Genomic DNA, 20,370 nt, shown 5'->3' with positions numbered 1-20,370 from the left:
GAGAGACCAGGCCACATTGCACCTGGCTGATCTATCGTCTTGCCAATACACGGAGGGAGTTGAGACAGTCACAAACAGACCGAATCGGCCTTGCAACTCCACTCTTTAGATGTAGCGAGAGTTGAGCGACCAAATTGGGCCTGGCAACTCCACCGTGTCAATACAGCGAGAGATGCGAGACAGCTCTAAAAAGGCTGAAACAGGTCTGGAGGCAAGATGGTAGAGCAGTCAGCTCCAATTCGGTGAGGTTTAGACTGTCTCAGCTACCTCAGTGTGTTGGCAAGACGGTGGAGCAGCCCGAACCAATTCGGCAGCTCTGATCTACTGTCTTGCCCATAGGGTGAGAGAGAGTCGAGGCCATTACAACCAAGCCGGATCAGACCTGGCAGCTCTACCTTCAATTCAACATGTGTAGACAGTCACAACCAGACGGAATCGAACCTGGCTGTCACTCCGTCTTGCCTCTATGGTAGGGCTGTCTTAGCTCTCATTGTGTTGGTAAGACGGTGGAGCAGCCACGTATACTTTGGTCTAGCTGTGACCGCCTCCTCTCTCTCGCCGTGTTGGGGCTTCTATGTCTGTTTCAGTCTGTTTACTGCTGTCTCGAGTCTCTCGCTGTATCGACACGGTGGAGTGGCCAGGTCCAAGTCGGTCTGCTCATGGCTGTTAAAATCTCGCCAACCACGGAGTGGAGCCACAATGTCTGTTTGTGACTGTCTCAACTCCCTCAGTGTATGGGCAAGATGGTGGAGCAGTCAGGTCCAAATCAGTGTGGTTGTGACTGTCTCAACTCCATCGGCGATGGGCAAGAGAGTGAAGCAGTCGGGTCCAATGTGGTGTGTTTGTGACTGTCACAACTCCATCAGCATATGGCCATTGCAGTATAGCAGCTAGGTCCAATTCGGTGTGGTTGTGACAGTCTCAACTCCCTCAGTGTATGGGCGAGACGGTAGCGCAGCCAGGCCAGAGTCACTTCCTTTCCCTTACGTTGAGAGAGTTGAGACAATCACAGCCACACTGAAGTTCGACCTGGCTGCTATACTGCCATGCCCTATATGCTGACAGAGTTGAGACTGTCACAAACACACCGAATTGGACCTGGTTGCTCTACTGTTATGCCCATATGATGAGGGAGTTGAGACAGTCACAGCCACACTGAAGTTCGACCTGGCTGCTATACTGCCATGCCCTATATGCCGACAGAGTTGAGACTGTCACAAACAAACCGAATGGGACCTGGTTGCTCTGCTGTCTTTTCAATACGTTGAGACAGTCACAACCACACCAAATTGGACCTGGTTGCTATACTGTCGTGCCCCCATAGGCTGAGGGAGTTGAAATAGTCACAAACACGCCGCAATGGGCCTGACTGCCTCACTCTCTTGCCCATCGCCGATGGAGTTGAGACAGTCACAGTCACACTGGCCTGGCGGCTCTACTGCCTTGCCATACACTGGGTAGTTGAGACAGTCACAACCACACTGACACTGGCCTGGCTGCTCTACTGTCTTGACATATACTGGGGAGTTGAGGCAGTCACAACCAGATCGAAATTGACATGGCAGCTCCACCATGTCGACACGGTATTCAAGAGTTGAGACAGCCATGAGCAGACCAGATTTGGCCTGGCCTCCCCACCGTGTCCATATCCCTAGAGATGAGACAGTCACAACCAGACCAAATTTAGGTTTGTGACTGTCTCATCTCTATGACCGTGCTGGCAAGATGGTGGAGTAGCCAGGTCCGATTCAATCTGGTTGTGACTGTCTCAACTCCCTCAGTGTATGGGTAAGACGGTGGAGCAGCCAGGTCCAATTCTGTGTGGTTGTGACTGTCTCAACTCCATCGGCGGTGGGCGAGAGAGTGAAGCAGTCGGGTCCAATGTGGTGTGTTTACGATTGTCACAACTCCATCAGCATATGGCCATGGCAGTATAGCAGCTAGGTCCAATTCGGTGTGGTTGTGACAGTCTCAACTCCCTCAGTGTATGGGCGAGACGGTAGCGCAGCCAGGCCAGAGTCACTTCCTTTCCCTTACGTTGAGAGAGTTGAGACAATCACAGCCACACTGAAGTTCGACCTGGCTGCTATACTGCCATGCCCTATATGCTGACAGAGTTGAGACTGTCACAAACACACCGAATTGGACCTGGTTGCTCTACTGTTATGCCCATATGATGAGGGAGTTGAGACAGTCACAGCCACACTGAAGTTCGACCTGGCTGCTATACTGCCATGCCCTATATGCCGACAGAGTTGAGACTGTCACAAACAAACCGAATGGGACCTGGTTGCTCTGCTGTCTTTTCAATACGTTGAGACAGTCACAACCACACCAAATTGGACCTGGTTGCTATACTGTCGTGCCCCCATAGGCTGAGGGAGTTGAAATAGTCACAAACACGCCGCAATGGGCCTGACTGCCTCACTCTCTTGCCCATCGCCGATGGAGTTGAGACAGTCACAGTCACACTGGCCTGGCGGCTCTACTGCCTTGCCATACACTGGGGAGTTGAGACAGTCACAACCACACCAAATTGGACATGCCTGCTTACTGTCTTGCCCATATGCTGAGTGAGTTGAGACAGTCACAACCTGATCGAATTGGACATGGCAGCTCCTCCATGTTGACATGGTATTCAAGAGTTGAGACAGCCATGAGCAGACCAGATTGGGCCTGGCCTCCCCACCGTGTCCATATCCCTAGAGATGAGACAGTCACAACCAGACCAAATTTAGGTTTGTGACTGTCTCATCTCTATGACCGTGCTGGCAAGATGGTGGAGTAGCCAGGTCCGATTCAATCTGGTTGTAACTGGCTGATGTCTCTTGCCGAGTCGACACAGTGGGCAGGACATCTCTCCATCAAGGACGTCACGTGTCAGTCCAGGGGAATCCCTAATAGAGAGGTTCAACTGCACTGTGAAGTAGGGAGCAGACCATGGACAAGAAAACAAGAATCAAACTGAAAATCAAAATATGGACATTCTTCTTTATTTCAACAATTTTCACATCGTGATATTACTTATTTCTTCATTGCATTTTGAAAATCTCGTAGACATATTCTTCACACATATACATACATTAAACACTTTAAATAGTCAGGTATATTTCATCCATAAATATACAATTTTAACAAGCACAAAGGCACAAACTGAAAGCATTGTTCAATCTTTGACCGCTATGGCCTAAATAACAAAGGACATGATCATTTGACTGGTATTTTTTTACCTGCTAGTCGACAATGAACATGACTGTCGTTAGCCAAGCCAGGGCATATCTATTGGGGAGCCATCTGGCGGCCTTTCGATGAACTGAGCGTGACATAGATCTTTGTCCTGGCAGTCAACAGGAGACTTCTCAAAACATCGATTAATGGCCATGGCAGTGAAAGAGTTAATAGAAAATATGACACATACAACATTAATTCATTTGTCCAAGCCCAGTATATCTAAGCAGATGTACTGGAGAAATCTAACATTTTCTCCAGGCAACATACATATTGGATATGGATGGCTACAGTGATGACTGCCAGTGAAAGGGTTAATGAAAAGATCATTATGCGAAAAATGGTCTCCAGAAACTCAACATATGGTAAGTGTAGAATAAAAGGAATGGAGTTAAGAAAATACCATATGATGAAGTCATTGATTCACTAACAGAACCTCATTAAGAAGACCAGCTAATTAGAATACCAAGTTCCTGTAAGGAGGTTGGCCCTTGCATCAGAAAATGAGCAGACTTGATTTATTAAACACATTATTTGTTTCAGATGTCCAAGTAAATCTATCAATAATATCCTTGAGCTCGTTGCTTCTAAGGACGAATAGGGTTATAGGCCAGATGAATACTGCTTACAGTATCAGGCAATTTTGATATGATCCATAAGATGTCCTTTTTATTGCTGATGCAGGTGCGTGGAATAATTTGACTGCCACTGGTTTTGACCACCCTTTCCTTATGCTAAAATCAGTGTTCTCCACAAGGGCATTCATCAGGTCAGCCCATCCTACTTTGGCTGCTTACCACCCTACCTTGGAAGAGCCACCGAACATACCTTGTTCTAGAATTTTGTAATGGGTTTCTACGGGGCCACCCTACGTTAAATAGCTGGCCACCCTACCTTGTATTGCACACTGGCAAAACTTCTTGAATATCAAGCCTAAGGGTACCACCCTACCTTGAGTAAACCCTGAAGAGAACCCTGTTGAAATATATACATGACTCACTCACTACCTGCATCACTAAACACAAGTCTGTACGATATCATCAACAATTCCTTTTTTCTGAAACATGCGTGTATACACTTTTGGCATTCTTGAGATAAGATGAGTGCATGCAAAGACTGAACCGCTGGTTAATACACCAAAACCAATGGCACTCTGCATGACTGACATTGTCTAAGCTTAGAGAAGCCAACTGGTTTTACTCTAAGCTCAAGAACAATAGCTAATTTCATCAAATAATCCTTGTAAGATATCAAAACTAACCTACATCACAGATCCACAAGATGCCAACAGGTGCGAAATAGTAAATTAGACTTCATTTCAACTCGGAACTCCTCTTCGATGAAATTGTACACCCGATGCACATCATGTTCGATCTACCTAAGAGACACCCTGGAGAATCAGTCCCCCAGCTGACCGAGAATCTTATCTTGTCTTGTGTATTTTCGTTAGGCTTTCCAACTTACCGAGTAGCCTGCCTAGGAAAGTGCCTGGGAGTTGTTGTGAAAAATAGCCAAATGTGCGCTCATTGGTACATGTATTTAGCTATTTACAAAAGACCCTGCATACATCTGGTAAGTCGACAATAACAATAGTAATTTACAAAAGATTCTGCATACATCTGGTAAGTCGACAATAACAATAGTAATTTACAAAAGACTCTGCATACATCTGGTAAGTCGACAATAACAATAGTAATTTACAAAAGACTGCATACATCTGGTAAGTCGACAATAACAATGACATCATATGATATTATGCATTAGATTTAGAAGTAAAATAAGCTTGGGCTAATTTATCATGCTTCAATAACTCTTTTTCCAGATGAACACAAAGTCATTTAGTTGAAAACTCCAAAAATACAGTTATTTCCAACAAAGCCAGACCTCGGCAAGTTGGAAGACCTGCTTGACTCTCGGCCAGCTGGGAAACTGATCCTCTGGTTGTGGGATAGAACCCACCTTACTTTACCACACACTGCCTCCGGTAAACTTACCCAGGTTAGCCATTTTAGCTGTTGTACCTACAGCTGTTTACCTAAATTGTTAGTCATGCTCATGCTGTTAGCATGCTACCTTGTACACAGTAACATAATGTAAAATCATTGATCCTGAATAACCGTCTCATAACCATTACGGAACTGGAAATGCATCTTGGATATTTCAAACATGAATTAGCCTCTCTCCTGTTCAGAGCCTCTGTTGTGGTGAGCAAAATGGCTGAATTATGGCGTCAGTTTTTGAGGTTTCTGAATCCATGATGCTGAAATTGACAGAGGCTGACCCCTTGATCACTCCACGCCAAGAGGTGCCCCTCTGGGCAAATTAAAAGCAATTAATTTTATTAGAAACTAGAAGCCATTATAGGAAAGAGAGATTTCTATATAAAGCAATCTACAATCAGCATTAGATTTTAAGCTAGAAATCTAAAAAGGCCTGGCCGAAAAAAAGTAGGGTGTACCATGCTTCAAATGAAAAGGCATGAGCCACTTGTGTGCTCAAAGGGGTGTGCAATTACGTATTTGTGAAAAATCTTGACCCCGTTGACCCCAAAAAAGCACCAGGGGGCTCTCCCCTTCTTCGAAGCCTGGATCCACCCCTGTCATGATCAATGAGCTGATATGTCATGATAGCTATGTCATAAAACAAGTGATAGAACCATAGGCCAACATCTCTCCCCCATGTTGGCAGGTAAATGCAACAAATTTCTTCAGCACCATTTTTTAAATTGCTGGCGAAATGATTACATAAGAATGAAAATAGTATGCCAATGAAAACAAATCTATGCAGGTTAAATAGGTTTGTGTAGAAATCTACAATGCCTATGCTTTGTGATTTGAGCCGACAATGAATTCTTTTACTGAAGTTCAATACTAACAAGGCAATCAAGTTTCAGACCTTCTTGGCAAAAACCTTTGAAATGTTTGAAAATAATGCATAAATTGTCACAAAACAATGATTTATGAGGTGACAATTTTTGCATATTTTTTCAGAAGAATGAACCAATTGACCATGCTTGGGTAAGCTGCTTATGTATTGAATTCTAAAAGGCCTTAGTCACAGTACATCATTGTTTCTAATACAAAATACATTACGCCTCGTTTTGATTGGAGCGGTCTTGGTATCGTAACCAATGACCGCCTGGGTAGGTATAAAATTGACGTCATCTTCACAAGCAACAATATGGCGGAGTTCCGGACACCAGGCTGGATCATTCTTTGACGAAAACGGAACATATATACCTTTCAAATCATATTTAATTTGTTTAATTTTGAAACCTTTTAGAATAGAAATTAATACCTCGCTGTCGGTCATTGGTTGTATAATCAAGACCGCTCGGGTAGACCTCAAATTACGTCCAAAACCCTCGGCGAAGCGCCTCGGGTTTTGGACTGCATTTTCGGTCTACCCGAGCGGTCTTGATTATACAACCAATGACCGCCAGCTCGGTATTAATTCCTTAAATAGAAATGTAAAATTACCTTACATGCAGCAGGCCTGCCAGTGTTTAGAAACTACTCCTAAAGTTGAAGAGCAGGCATAACCGACTTATTCCTTGAATAAGTAACCTCACATCTAAATCTAGAAATCTAATACAAGTATTTAGGTTACATTAATATTTATAAAGACAATAACCACGGGGACGAGCACATGCATAAGAAATCAAGGGATTGCAAACTGACAACATTCATTTTGTAAAAAAGTTGAAGCATATTATTAAGTCCAGTAATAAATCGCACAAAAATGAGCAAATTACTAACAACAGATCGAACCCAGGCTATTCCTGTCCGTAGAGTCAGGAAATAAGTTCATTTTTGGTCTCTTACGAGTGCAAATAAATTTAGCAACAGCATTTCTGTGAAATTGTAAATACTTGGAAACCGGATGATTTACAAATGTTACATCACCATGCATGAGGCTGATTTTGTTGACCTCGTTCTGAAAAAAATACAAGTTTTAATTGCCAGTAAATCACTGTTGCAATTATGCTAAATATACAACAAATTCCCCTTCTAAATGTATCAATCTAAAAGCGAGTGCGAACAGTGGACCAGATTTTCTCCCACGACTAAAATCCTCATGCAACTATTCAACGGATTGTCAACCTCACACATTCAACTCTGAACGATTGGTACCATTTTGCAACGTAGTTATAAGGCGTACAGCGTGCACACAATAGTGCACCATGTGCAAAAGTGAGAAGTAGAGCTCAGTTCAGATACTTTATGAAGGGGACAAAGCGTTGATGGTTATCTGAAAGTGTGAGGATGGTTGTACATGTAGGTAAAAATCAGGTCCTCAATTCACACTGGTTTGGTAAGGTAGGAAGGTGCACAGTACATACTCTCTAGAAATTTGGAATTCCAGATTTATTATTTTGTTGTACATTGTATGGTCGAAAGTCTATGATCCAGCTTCTTGGTCCTGGCCGAGTGCCTCTAAGAGTATTCCCATTGGCGTGCGTTTTAATCCGACAAACTCGATTTTGTTTGAGAGCTTATTCTTGATGTTTCGCAGCCGCAAACTGGCGTGTGTGAGGATAACTGCAACGAGAAGTGAAACAAACATTTAAAACACTTTTATAGATTAAAAATGTGGACGTAATTTTGACTCTCACATGTGTCACTTGATGTCCGAAGCATATTTGGCCATTTTAACCTTCAGAAAACACGTCAGGAGGGTAAAAAACTTGGTAATTTTGACTGGTAATTTGGGCGGTAATTGAGAGCCCTATGAAGACACAGATATATAAATATATTTACCTAACAGTGGAAGTGCGATTCCAAACAGGAATACAAGAACAGATCCAATCAGGTAGACAAAGAAGTAACCCATTCCACAGATGGCAATCAGACATAACAGGGGATGATCGCGTTTGAAACCTCGTAACTCATATTTGTAGCTGGTTATGTAGATGAATATGCCGAATGCAATGCCCATCGAGATGAAACCTACGCACATCTGGGCTGGGTTCATTACACTGAAAATCAGAAAATAAAATACTATTACTGCATTTAAAAACGATATATTTTTGTCCTCCTGTAGTGTACTAACTAGTAATTAAACAGACAGAAAGTGACATCGCAATTGCTATTTGACCCCTTCTAACTCTCTGATATACGGTGCAAGTTTCAGCTAAACTGTATGGATAACGGAACAATGCAACGTCATTGTGTCTCTTTTTTCCATGACCCGAGCAACTCACTAGTCACTAGGCCACGTCCGTACGAGCAGCATGGCCATGAGCGTTGTCACGTCACAATGATAGGCATCGGAAGTTTGTTACTCGTCAAGAGATATCACATGTTCCAAATAGTAAAAAAAATTACTTTAAAATCGTAATCTTAGCTTGTCATGATTCATTGGAATCACCTGAGTGACCAATGTTAACAACTATCACAAATAATTTAGAAATAGAATGTGAATTTACACTGTGGAAATGCACAGGATTTGGACACTCACCCTACGATCAGAAATATGACGCATGCAGACAGGAAATAGTTTGTCTGGTAATACAAAAGGTTGTTCAATACTCTGTTCACCCATCTTTCAGGGGTTTTGACATTTGGCACCTGGAATCGGGCCTGTTCTAGCAGAAAATCGTCCAAACCACGGAGAGGAGCAATTTCGACCTCCGACATGATGAAAATCTATTTTTAGGATTTCAACCTCGTGCCAGGAACTGTCAAAATTCCAACTTTTTAAAACAGAAAGTCTGCCAATTCAACATTAAGTTAAAGCTTCTGCGGCATTAAACATGATTTAAAAGAACGATATGTTGCTACAGAATGCGTTTGAACAAAATATTTGGCTCTGAAATGGCAAATACCTTTCTGACAAATGTGGTCTGCAGACTTTTCCACCAGGAAGTTGAGCCGAAAAACATGGCGAACACAGAACAAGAAATGTCAGTTTTCCGTATTATTTTGGCTTCAAACTCCGTCGTCTACCAAAATTTGAAGTTTTTTGATGTGTTAGATCCAAGATATATTGTTAATGTTAAAGTTCCATATGCCTATTTGTAGATCGCCCTTCTGGAAAAAAATGTAGTTGCCCTACAAGCGCAGCCAGAGCTATAGAGCCAGGCAGTAGAGCCAAGCATGCTAACATTACCAGCTATTGCGGGCCTAGCACACTCTGTTTTGAATAGAGGGAGACTCCATCATTCCTATTGTTTGAGATTGGAAAGGTGTGAATTAATCTGGCAATTAGCCTCCTGTGCATTGGTGCATACAAACACTAAAATGTTTGGTTTTTGCTGATTTAGGGTCAAATAAATCAGCCAAAAGTTTTGAAAGCTTCACAAATGATTGTTGCAAGGAAGTACTTTAAGATAGTTTGCGAAATTTTGATTAATTCTAGGTGGAAAGTAATATTTTTCGCATATTTGTTGGGAAAAAAATTGAAAATCCTCCAATTTTCAACCCCCCTATGGACACTATGAATTTTTCTCCAATAAAGCTGAAATCTTGGGAATATAATCCTAAGAGTTATATCAACCACTTCTGAAGTCGGGAGTTTGTATCAAATGTATAGTTTCGGAGCTAGCGCAGCTAGAAAAGCCCCCAAAACCCACTTTCTCAGGAATTTACACTACGGGCTACGAGTGAAGCATTACAGATTTACCAAAATTTTCAACCTATAGATGGACACATCGAATTTCCATCCAAATCACTCCAAATTTTGCCAGTAAATACCTAGACATATATAGAATTGTGTCAGAAGTCGGGAGTTGGGATTATTTTAACACCCCGCCCAAAAAGCCAACTTTATTGATATTTCCTATGCATTTTCCATTAGGCTTGCCAGGACCAATTAAGCAGGTGCACTAATTGGCTTAATTGGCTAGGCCCGCAATAGCTGGTAATGAAAGTAAAGAGGCAGTGATTACTGGCACTGGGCCCTGATAGTGACCCATGATCATGATTCTTTTCCTGTTTCAAGTCCCAGTGGCCGTATTATGTTTATTCACAAAAGCATTGCAAATCGAACGTAGCCACTCAATACGTAGCCACCTTGCTTTGTATTGCCAGACGCCACATTTGAATTGGTCATAGCGCTGCAGGTGCGCCGGTGAATCAGTGATCGACGAGGAATGCGTAGGAGATGGATGTCAATCATCATACCACATTTTGTACCATGGCTATTCGGGCAGTATTCAGAAAGATCAGTAAAAGTCAATGGCAATGCCATTGTAAAATATCCAAGTTTAAGCCAAAGGGCGCTATTGTAAATACATGAAATTTTTTCCAGGACATCTGTTGAGGATGTGGAGTGGCCTGACAGGTGGAATCATCTGTGCAAGTTCATGGAGAGAACAGGCCCTTTCGCACATCCTGACTTTGAGCCAAGCAAAGAGGTAGGATTCTTGTCCGTTCCTGCGATAGATTTGTTTTTTCACTTCAAGTGTGCAGACATGACAGAGGCAAGAAGTATTGACTGCTTGCTCTTATTCAGAGGATCAACATTTTTGGGAACATTGCTCAATCTCATATTGTATCATGGTGTGACAAGCAGTCTTTCTCCTGCTGTGCCTGCAAGCATCAACTTCAAATACTTAGGCTACAGTAAAATCTAGTGATCCTTGGTTGTGACACCTAGAACTGCTAAAATCAAACAAGGCTTTAAATTTAAAACATGTTTACCTTTTCAGACATTTTTTTAGGCCTTTTTGAACTCTTCATAAATGAAAGTACCAAACATACATGCACAACTAAGTTATGTCTATGTTTTACTTTCAGATGCTCGACTTCATCAAAAGTACCTGTAAAATACTTGTGGTGGGAGCTGGTGGTCTTGGGTGTGAATTACTCAAGGATTTGGTAAGTGGCTCAAAATCGTTCATCCTGCCCAGAAATCTCCAGGACATTTGGTCCAGTGTCCTGTTAGTGTTATTTCAAAAGGGCACCTGAAAGTGAAAACCTGGTTCTTCAGCTCCACAGGCTGTTAGTGGTAAGTAATAGTGAACAGCCTTACCATCAAAATTGACTCGGATTTACCACTCCACCATACATATAATGGTTTTTGATATCGCCGTAAAATTTCTTGCCACTGTCGGTTCTTGGCCTTAAAGCTCTGACCAGCAGTCTTGAGCTATATTTTTAGAAGGTGAGGAAAATCAACTCATGCTATCTGATTGTTTACCTTCTGATACTTTCCCTCTGCAGGCTTTGATGGGATTCCAACTGATCGACGTCATAGACATGGACACCATCGATGTCTCGAACCTGAACCGACAGTTCCTATTCAGACATTACGATGTCGGTCAACCCAAGGCAAAAGTGGCGGCCAGATTCGTCAACGAGAGAGTACCAGGATGTAAAGTCACACCGTATCTTTTTTCGGAAAATACAATTTGTGGATATGTTGAGATGACACCGCCATTGGAATATTCATGAGGTTGGAGGAATCGAGCTGTTCTTTGTTGAAGTGCGAGATCTGGCGTTTTCAAAAGCTATTGATAACAACCTGGTGCCTGGTGATTTATTTACCTGTAGACATCCTTTAATCTTATGACATCTTGACAAAAATTCAGCCATTTTTGCAAAATTCAAGATTATGACGAAGATTTCTATAGAAGTAAGTTTTTCTTCCCAAGGTATACATTGTATTAAGTACCTTTCCTTGAAAGAAGACCAATCACTATGGTAAAAGGCTTATTGCCAGTTATGCAAAGTAGTCAGTTAAGTAAATTTGAAGTTTTGCTGAGTTTAGGGAAATGATTCAGTTGGGTGAAATGGAAGAATGGAAATTAGGAAAAGATGAACAGGTTTTTATTTAATAAACCTTTACTACATGTACTTTGATTCTACTTTATCAGACTATAGGTTACTTTTGTTTTTTTCAGAATTTCACATTGTTGTTTGTGGTTTGGATTCCATCGTAGCAAGGCGGTGGATTAATGGAATGTTGGTAAGTTTCAAGAGCCTGTAAATCACATTAGAATCCTTTGAATTACAGTTATACCTTTGTAAACATTGTGTATTTGTTACAGTTAAGTCTTCTCAACTATGAGGACAGCATGGTGGACCAGACTACAATCATTCCTATGGTAGACGGAGGGACCGAAGGATTCAAGGGTAACGCCAGGGTCATACTTCCAGGATTAACAGCGTGTGTCGAGTGTACGCTTGACTTATACCCACCACAGGTTAGTGCAGGGGTTGTTGAGAAATTTGATGTTGTGACTTGGTGTACTGGGTGTCTTGTGGGGCGGAGGGATTCAAGGGTGACGCCAGGGTCATACTTCCTGGATAAATAGCTTGTGTGGAGTGTACGCTTGACTCATACCCACCACAGGTTAGTGCAGGGGTTGTTGAGAAATTTGATGTTGTGACTTGGTGTACTGGGTGTCTTGTGGGATGGAGGGATCCAAGGGTAACGCCAGGGTCATACTTCCAGGATAAATAGCTTGTGTAGAGTGTACGCTTGACTTATACCCACCACAGGTTAGTGCAGGTGTTGTTGAGAAATTTGATGTTGTGACTTGGTGTACTGGGTGTCTTGTGGGGCGGAGGGATTCAAGGGTGACGCCAGGGTCATACTTCCTGGATAAATAGCTTGTGTGGAGTGTACGCTTGACTCATACCCACCACAGGTTAGTGCAGGTGTTGTTGAGAAATTTGATGTTGTGACTTGGTGTACTGGGTGTCTTGTGGGGCGGAGGGATTCAAGGGTAACGCCAGGGTCATACTTCCAGGATAAATAGCTTGTGTCGAATGTACACTTGACTTATACCCACCACAGGTTAGTGAAGGGGTTGTTGAGAAATTTGATGTTGTGACTTGGTGTACTGGGTGTCTTGTGGGATGGAGGGATCCAAGGGTAACACCAGAGTCATACTTCCAGGATAAATAGCTTGTGTGGAATGTACACTTGACTTATACCCACCACAGGTGAGGCGCAATGGGTAGTTGATAAATTTGATGTTGTAACTTGGCATCTTGTGGAAGGGAGGGATTCGAGGATGCTAGGATTAACTTACACCCAACACAGGTGCGTCTTATCTCGCCCTGTGACAAATCAAGCCATTATGCTGAAACCTATATATGAGAAATCCTTGATTGATAATTGTGACTGATCCCCTTTCAGATTAACTCTCCTTTGTGACTAATCCCCTTTCAGATTAACTCTCCTTTGTGACTAATCCCCTTTCAGATTAACTTTCCTATGTGCACAATAGCCAATACGCCCCGACTTCCTGAGCATTGTATAGAATATGTTAGAATACTTCAATGGCCACAAGAAAAGCCCTTTGGAGGTGAGTGCCTTTCAATTTCAGGGATGTCAATTCTCGATTTCAGGTGGATTTTGGACTTGTTCCTTTTACTCAGTGCTAAATTGGGTAGCTGGATTGAAAAATCCTCTATCTCAACTCTCTGTAGATTATTGAATTTTCAAAATTGGACCAAAAATAAGCATTTTGGAGGCATTTATGTACAAGTGAGTGCTGATCTAAGGGCAATATTTTAACCATATTTTAATCAGATTTTCAAAGTGTGAGAAAACTTTTCAATTGATAACTAAGACTATACTTGTTTTTCCAGCAAGTGTAGCCATTGATGGTGATGACCCTAGTCATATACAATGGATATTCGAGAAGTCTGTAGAACGAGCTAATAAATATGGAATAGTTGGCGTAAATTATAGACTAACTCAGGGTAAGATATTTTATTGTGACTTTTAAAAAATGACTTGACAGAGTTGGCTGCTTGGGGTTGCTTTATTTTAAAAAATGAGTTGAGAGCTAACTAGGACATTAATAGCTCTTTAAACAATATTGGGCGATTGTAATGTATGTAGGAGGAAACCGGAGACCCCGGAGGAAACCTACCCTATCGAAGGCAGTCGCCCTCTCGTTCATATGAGTATACCGGGACCGACTTGGAATTGAACCTGGGACCTCAGAGGTGACTAGCGCTGATGTTCCTCCTGAGATGGTCCGTGGCATAATTTATCGAAAATATCATGGACGTGATTACTGATAATCCAAATTCATTCTGTCATTTTGTTAACCCTTCCAGGTGTAGTTAAACGAATTATTCCGGCAGTTGCGTCGACCAATGCAGTGATAGCAGGTGAGTTGTCTGGCCCTTCAAGTACAGTAGAACCTCCCTTAGCGGACACCTCTCTATCAAGGACAACCTCTCTATTAAGGACAGCCTCTCTATTAAGGACACTAGTTTCGGTCCAAAATTGGTCGTCTCCATTCAATTTGACCTTTCTAATCAGGTCACCTCTCTATTAAGGACAGCACTTGTCAGTCCCTAAGGTGTCCTTAATAGAGAGGTTCTACTGTAAATATGCTGACTGAAGAAAGTAAAAAGGTTACGCCGTCAAGCGCTTGTTTTTCTGATCAACGTTGGGCCCCTCAATTACATCATTGGAACACACACTGCCTGGCCTACTTCTGGATTCTGTTTCCGAAGTCACTTTCATCAGTCTTTTTTGGCATGATTATCTGACTAAGCAGATGATTGATGATAACACTGGAATAGGGCCGATTCCCCACTTTCTCTAGCTGTTGACCTTTCTCAGCCCAGAATCATTTGACTTCTTTTTGAATGATATAAAGTTCTATCTTGCTATGTTCTATCTTTTTGCAGCTGCTTGTGCAACAGAGGTATTCAAGATTGCCACAAGGTTAGTCCATAACTCAGGAAGTGTTGTAGCACAGTGATAGAGCGCCTGACTAGGGATCAGAAGGTCTTGGGTTCGAAAAATGGCCAGTAGCACTCTGTACATTCAACTGGATTTGATTGGGGATGAATGTACATGTAATGCGCATTGAGACAGTAGAGTTGTCCGGTATAAAGTGTTGTATCCAAACTTGTATTTCACTCTTTTTCATTTGTCTCCTCTGTCATGGCATGTAAAGATTATCAAAGTGACAGTCCCGGGACTGTGCAACAGAAACCTGACGTCGATTTTGTCAGAGTCTTAACACTTTTCATGTCTTCACTTTCTCTTCCAGCTGTTGTATGCCACTTAACAATTATGTGAACTTCAATGATACAGAAGGAGTTTATACCTATACATTTGAAGCAGAGAAAAAGGTAAATAGAGCCGGTTTGTCTTTGCCCACGCCATCTGCTAACGGAAATTCATAGACCAGAGCAAAAGATTTTGACCTCAATCTGCTGCTTTAGATTAACCTCAATCTACTGCTGTCAGTTGACCTTTCTGTGCTGCTGTTGATTGACTTTAATCTGCTGCTGTTGATCGACCTGACTTTCATCAACTGCTGTTGATTGACCTGACTTTCATCAACTGCTATAGATCGATACCTTACTGCTGTAGATTGCCCTGACCTTAATCTACTGCTGTTGATTGATGTGACCTTAATCTACTGTTGTAGATTGATACCTTAATCTGCTGCTGTTGATCGACCTGACTTTTATCTATTGCTGTAGATTGCTCTGACCTTAATCTACTGCTGTTGATTGATCTGACCTTAATCTACTGCTGTTGATTGATCTGACCTTAATCTGCTGTTGTAGATTGATACCTTAATCTGCTGCTGTTGATCGACCTGACTTTTATCTACTGCTGTAGATTGCTCTGACTTTTATCTACTGCTGTTGATTGATCTGACCTTAATCTACTGCTGTTGATTGATCTGACCTTAATCTACTGCTGTTGATTGATCTGACCTTAATCTGCTGTTGTAGATTGATACCTTAATCTACTGCTGTAGATGACCTTAATCTCCTTTCGTACACCGACTTTAATCTTCGGCGTTTGATTGAAACGATAAAAATGGTGACGTCTGCCTTCTTGACATTGTTGTAGGATGATTGTCTTGCCTGTAGTCAGATCCCGCAGAAACTGCAGTTTTCAGAAGAAGCCAAACTACGGGAGGTATTAGATTATTTAACAGAGAGTGCTGCCTAGTGAGTATTTGAATAAATCTAGCCTTTTGCGGAAGTTTTACAAGTCGAAACAGCCTCATGCCAACACGTCTCCAGGTTATAGTTGAAGCAGCCTCGCTTGTAGATTCTGACACATTGAATTCATCATCATCATCATCATTATCATCATCATCATCATCATCATCATCATCATTTCCCGCAGCCGTGCAGCCATTGGGGTGACCCTAAGCTATCAACAATACACCACCTTGTGGTTCTGTCCACGGAGAGTTGGATCAGGTCACTGGTCTTTTTTCCAGTCCAGTGCATTGAATTGGGCTTCATTTATTAATCGGAATGCCATGTGTTTGTAAAATGCACCATAATCTGCTCATCCAGTCCCTCACCTCTGACGCTCTATTGAAATAAAAGGCACACAGTTGGAGACTTTATTCAGTGCTTGACTTCATTTGTGACCCGCTCTACCAAAACTAGGCGCTTGTCGCATCTGAACTTGACAGGTTGATACGGACTTGTTGTTCATTTCCCTATTGTAGACCTTTTGTGAAATGTGACCAAATCAGTTTGTAATAGATTTCACAAAAGGTCTACAATAGGGAAATGAACAACAAGTCCGTATCAACCTGTCGAGTTCAGATGCGACAAGCGCCTAGTTTTGGTAGAGCGAGTCACATTTAAGCAGTTCGAAGGGTGTGGATTTACTGAAGTGAGCAAGCGTCATTTGCTAAAGGGAGTCGGGTTGGAATACACATGGGGTGTGCACTTATGTAGAGTAATTCCACCTTCCTGTGGTTGAGTGATATCCACATATTTGACACATCCGTGACAAGGAATTTTCCTTATGTTTCAATGAAACTGCTTCACAGTTTGCAACACCCCAGTTATCCAATAGTATATATGTGACCCATCACAGCAAAACCAGGCGCATGTTGCTCTGAGCTTGGCAGGTTGAGGCAGACTGGTAGGTCATTTCACTGTTGTCTGCCTTTTGTGAAATCTGAGTACATCAATTTCTTTCATTATCCCCTGGTGTCATTTAGGCTTATCTTCTGTGCGACATGCATCTCGTTTTGCTGTGATGGGTCTCATGTGTTTACCGTCACTCAAATATTCGTCTTTTTTTCAGTATGTTACGATCTCCGGGAGTCACCACAATGATCAACGGGAAAAACAAGACCCTCTACATGCAGACGGTCAAGTCCATTGAGGAGAAAACGAAAGAAAACTTGTCCAAAACTCTTAAAGGTAATATGTGACCCGCTCTACCAAAACTAGGCGCTTGTCGCATCTGAACTTGACAGGTTGATACGGACTTGTTGTTCACAATCAGTTTGTAATAGATTTCACAAAAGGTCTACAATAGGGAAATGAACAACAAGTCCGTATCAACCTGTCAAGTTCAGATGCGACAAGCGCCTAGTTTTGGTAGAGCGGGTCACATATGTTCAAGGTTTACAACCCCTCAAGCGTAAATATAGTCATTTATTTACCACGGTGGATAAAGGTATTGGTTTAACTTTGTAACGCAATAGAAAGAAGGCGGTCCCATTACAGTGCTGGAGGGGTACATTCAGATAAAAATAATAAATGCGCCCCTCAAATTGAACTAATCGTTTGTCTGTTTCTTTTGTGTCATTATTTCCTCTACAGGTAAGCACATATTTTTCTTCGGCAAACCGTTACCTTTACCCACCATGTTTACTCTTGATATAATTTCACCTATGATGAAAAAGTCTTGTACCGGTGCAGATTCTTGCAGTGTGGAAGTTGTTTACAGATTCTTGCAGTGTGGAAGGTGTTTACAGATTCTTGCAGTGTGGAAGTTGTTTACAGATTCTTGCAGTGTGGAAGTTGTTTACAGATTCTTGCAGTGTGGAAGTTGTTTACAGATTCTTGCAGTGTGGAAGGTGTTTACAGATTCTTGCAGTGTGGAAGTTGTTTACAGATTCTTGCAGTGTGGAAGTTGTTTACAGATTCTTGCAGTGTGGAAGTTGTTTACAGATTCTTGCAGTGTTGAAGTTGTTTACAGATTCTTGCAGTGTGGAAGGTGTTTACAGATTCTTGCAGTGTGGAAGGTGTTTACAGATTCTTGCAGTGTGGAAGTTGTTTACAGATTCTTGCAGTGTGGAAGTGTTGTCTGACTAAAATACTTTTCTGGTTGTTGTTAAATTGCATGTATTGACATATTGGCATTTATAAAGCTATCTTAACGACAATCTTAAATAGAACTTCTCACATTTTATCCACAACAGTGTAGCGTCAGTAGTGACAAGACACAGAAACGACATCTATAGTTTGTAGTCCATTCAGTTGTGTACCAGTAACCTTGGTAACTGCACTCTGATGACTTCTCATCTCGATTTCAGAACTCGGTTTAGAAGATGGACAAGAAATATACGTAGCTGACTTAACCTCACCAAGTTCATTGACATTTCAACTACAGCTCACGAGCAAAATGGAAAAAGATTGATATTTGTGCTGATGACGTCGGATGGTTTTCTGCAAGATAGACTGGGTCAATTGAATGGATTTCCTTCCCAAAGGCCTGAAAGACATTGACATTTTGCAAGGGATTCTGTCCAAAGAGACTGACAAGTCGACAGGTTTTGACAATTTTACAACAATCGGGGATGTCAAATTTCCAATATTAAGCAGATTTAAAAAATTTCGCTCCTGCTTTATGCTGAATCTTATAGCTGGAATGGAGAGCTATCTGTCTCAACTCTCTGTGGATCTTTCAATTTTCAAAATTGGACCAAAAATAAGCATTTTGGAGGCATTTTTCAGCAAGTGAGTGTCGTAAAAGGACAAGATTTTTTCACGGAAAATGTTTCAGACTTTTTGCGTTAGTCCATCAGAATCCGAGAACAAACGTTTCCTAAATGCTTGTATCAGATGTGATGGGTAAAAAAATTATCTAAATTTTTTTCGTAGCATTTGTAATGAGACCTGTGATCTATAGTCTGCGTGTTAAAAATTCGTGTCACCTAAAAAGCTTACATGCGTTATCATAATTTAAAATATATCCTTCACGTACTTACGATGTTTCCTAGCAGTCTGAAGTATATTTTGTTGCTCTATTATTTATAAATATTATGACGTCTGCATTATAATTGCCGCCTTTTATAAAGCTTTATACTGATTTAACCTGTCTGGGCCACCTTGATGTCCAGTGGAACCTCAAATAGCAAACACCTCTGTCAGTAGGACACAAGTTTATTGACAAGAGGTCAGCCGAGTACCTTTTGTCAGATCTATCTGAAAAAGACTTTAGCAAGGCCCTCAACATGTTCATTTTCCCACTGTGAGTTTCGACATTTTGGTCTCAGTGAAAGTGGCGGGGATCTCAGCTTGAAAGTTCAATCAAATTTATGAAATAATGGAACCTTTCTAGAATAGTTTTAATGGAACAAATGTGTGGAGGGGATAATAGTACGGGCTCCCTGATTGACTGCAATTGGCTGTGTGGGCTCTGAAGGGTTGATGTGTTTATGGGTAATAGTACGGGCTCCCTGATTGGCTGCAGTTGGCTGTGTGGGCTCTGAAGGGTTGATGCGTTTATGGATAATAGTACGGGCTCCCTGATTGGCTGCAATTGGCTGTGTGGGCTCCAAAGGGTTGATGTGTTTATTGAAAGCAAGGCTCAGCAGACAACCAGCACCTTTTATGGTGTGTATTGAATATCACAAATTGATCCATTTGCTAGTGGGCCATTGGCTGTTAAGACAATATTATTCCAGGAATGAGCTAGGCCCACATGTAACCATTTGTGACTCGCTTTACCAAAACTAGGCGCTTGTCGCATCTGAACTTGACAGGTTGATACGGACTTGTTGTTCATTTCCCTATTGTAGACCTTTTGTGAAATCTATTACAAACTGATTTGGTCACATTTCACAAAAGGTCTACAATAGGGAAATGAACAACAAGTCCGTATCAACCTGTCAAGTTCAGATGCGACAAGCGCCTAGTTTTGGTAGAGCGGGTCACACTTTGTTCAGAATTCGTGATGGTGATATTCAAGTCACTCCACAGGCACGTGAAAATTAGAGCTCAATTGCCCCCCCCCTCGACTGACAAACACCATCCCTCTGACAACACTTGTTAAAGAATGTTCTTTTACATGACGTGCTGTCAGTGGGGGGTGGGGAGGGGGTGGGGGGGGGTTGTTTGTCTGTCAAGTGGAGGGGCTGGGGGGGGGGGGGCTATTGATTGATATTAATTTCTCAAACCTGTGTTCACTCCACTAGTTGCACCGTGTTGGTGTCTCTGT

General features: G+C 41.9%; 2 protein-coding genes across 3 annotated transcripts; one reads left to right on the top strand and one right to left on the bottom strand.

Moving 5' to 3' along the window:
• Window positions 1–2,979: 2,979 nt before the first annotated feature.
• LOC135490985 (PRA1 family protein 2-like) lies at window positions 2,980–8,873 on the bottom strand. Its single transcript, XM_064776600.1, has 3 exons — window positions 8,689–8,873; window positions 7,989–8,206; window positions 2,980–7,769 (listed from the first exon to the last, which is right to left on the bottom strand). The coding sequence occupies exons 1-3, from the start codon at window positions 8,865–8,867 to the stop codon at window positions 7,630–7,632; spliced, it is 537 nt and encodes a 178-aa protein (XP_064632670.1). The 5' UTR covers window positions 8,868–8,873; the 3' UTR covers window positions 2,980–7,629.
• A 234-nt stretch (window positions 8,874–9,107) lies between these two features.
• On the top strand, window positions 9,108–20,216 carry LOC135490980 (NEDD8-activating enzyme E1 catalytic subunit-like). 2 transcript variants are annotated; one of them, XM_064776593.1, is made up of 15 exons: window positions 9,108–9,133; window positions 10,480–10,585; window positions 10,968–11,048; window positions 11,394–11,557; window positions 11,762–11,805; window positions 12,074–12,138; window positions 12,221–12,376; window positions 13,384–13,486; window positions 13,773–13,886; window positions 14,250–14,303; window positions 14,832–14,868; window positions 15,200–15,281; window positions 16,018–16,118; window positions 17,224–17,342; window positions 18,464–20,216. In XM_064776593.1, exons 1-15 carry the CDS (start codon window positions 9,111–9,113, stop codon window positions 18,565–18,567), a joined length of 1,353 nt encoding a protein of 450 aa, XP_064632663.1. In that variant the 5' UTR covers window positions 9,108–9,110; the 3' UTR covers window positions 18,568–20,216. The 2 variants fall into 2 exon arrangements, with proteins under 2 accessions (XP_064632663.1, XP_064632664.1); XM_064776594.1 differs by lacking the exon at window positions 16,018–16,118.
• Window positions 20,217–20,370: the final 154 nt, after the last annotated feature.

This window comes from Lineus longissimus, chromosome 7 (genome assembly GCF_910592395.1).
Source record: "Lineus longissimus chromosome 7, tnLinLong1.2, whole genome shotgun sequence".
NCBI lineage: Eukaryota > Metazoa > Nemertea > Pilidiophora > Heteronemertea > Lineidae > Lineus > Lineus longissimus.
Note: the sequence above shows the minus strand (reverse complement) of the source record. Positions and strands in the feature narration are given on the sequence as shown.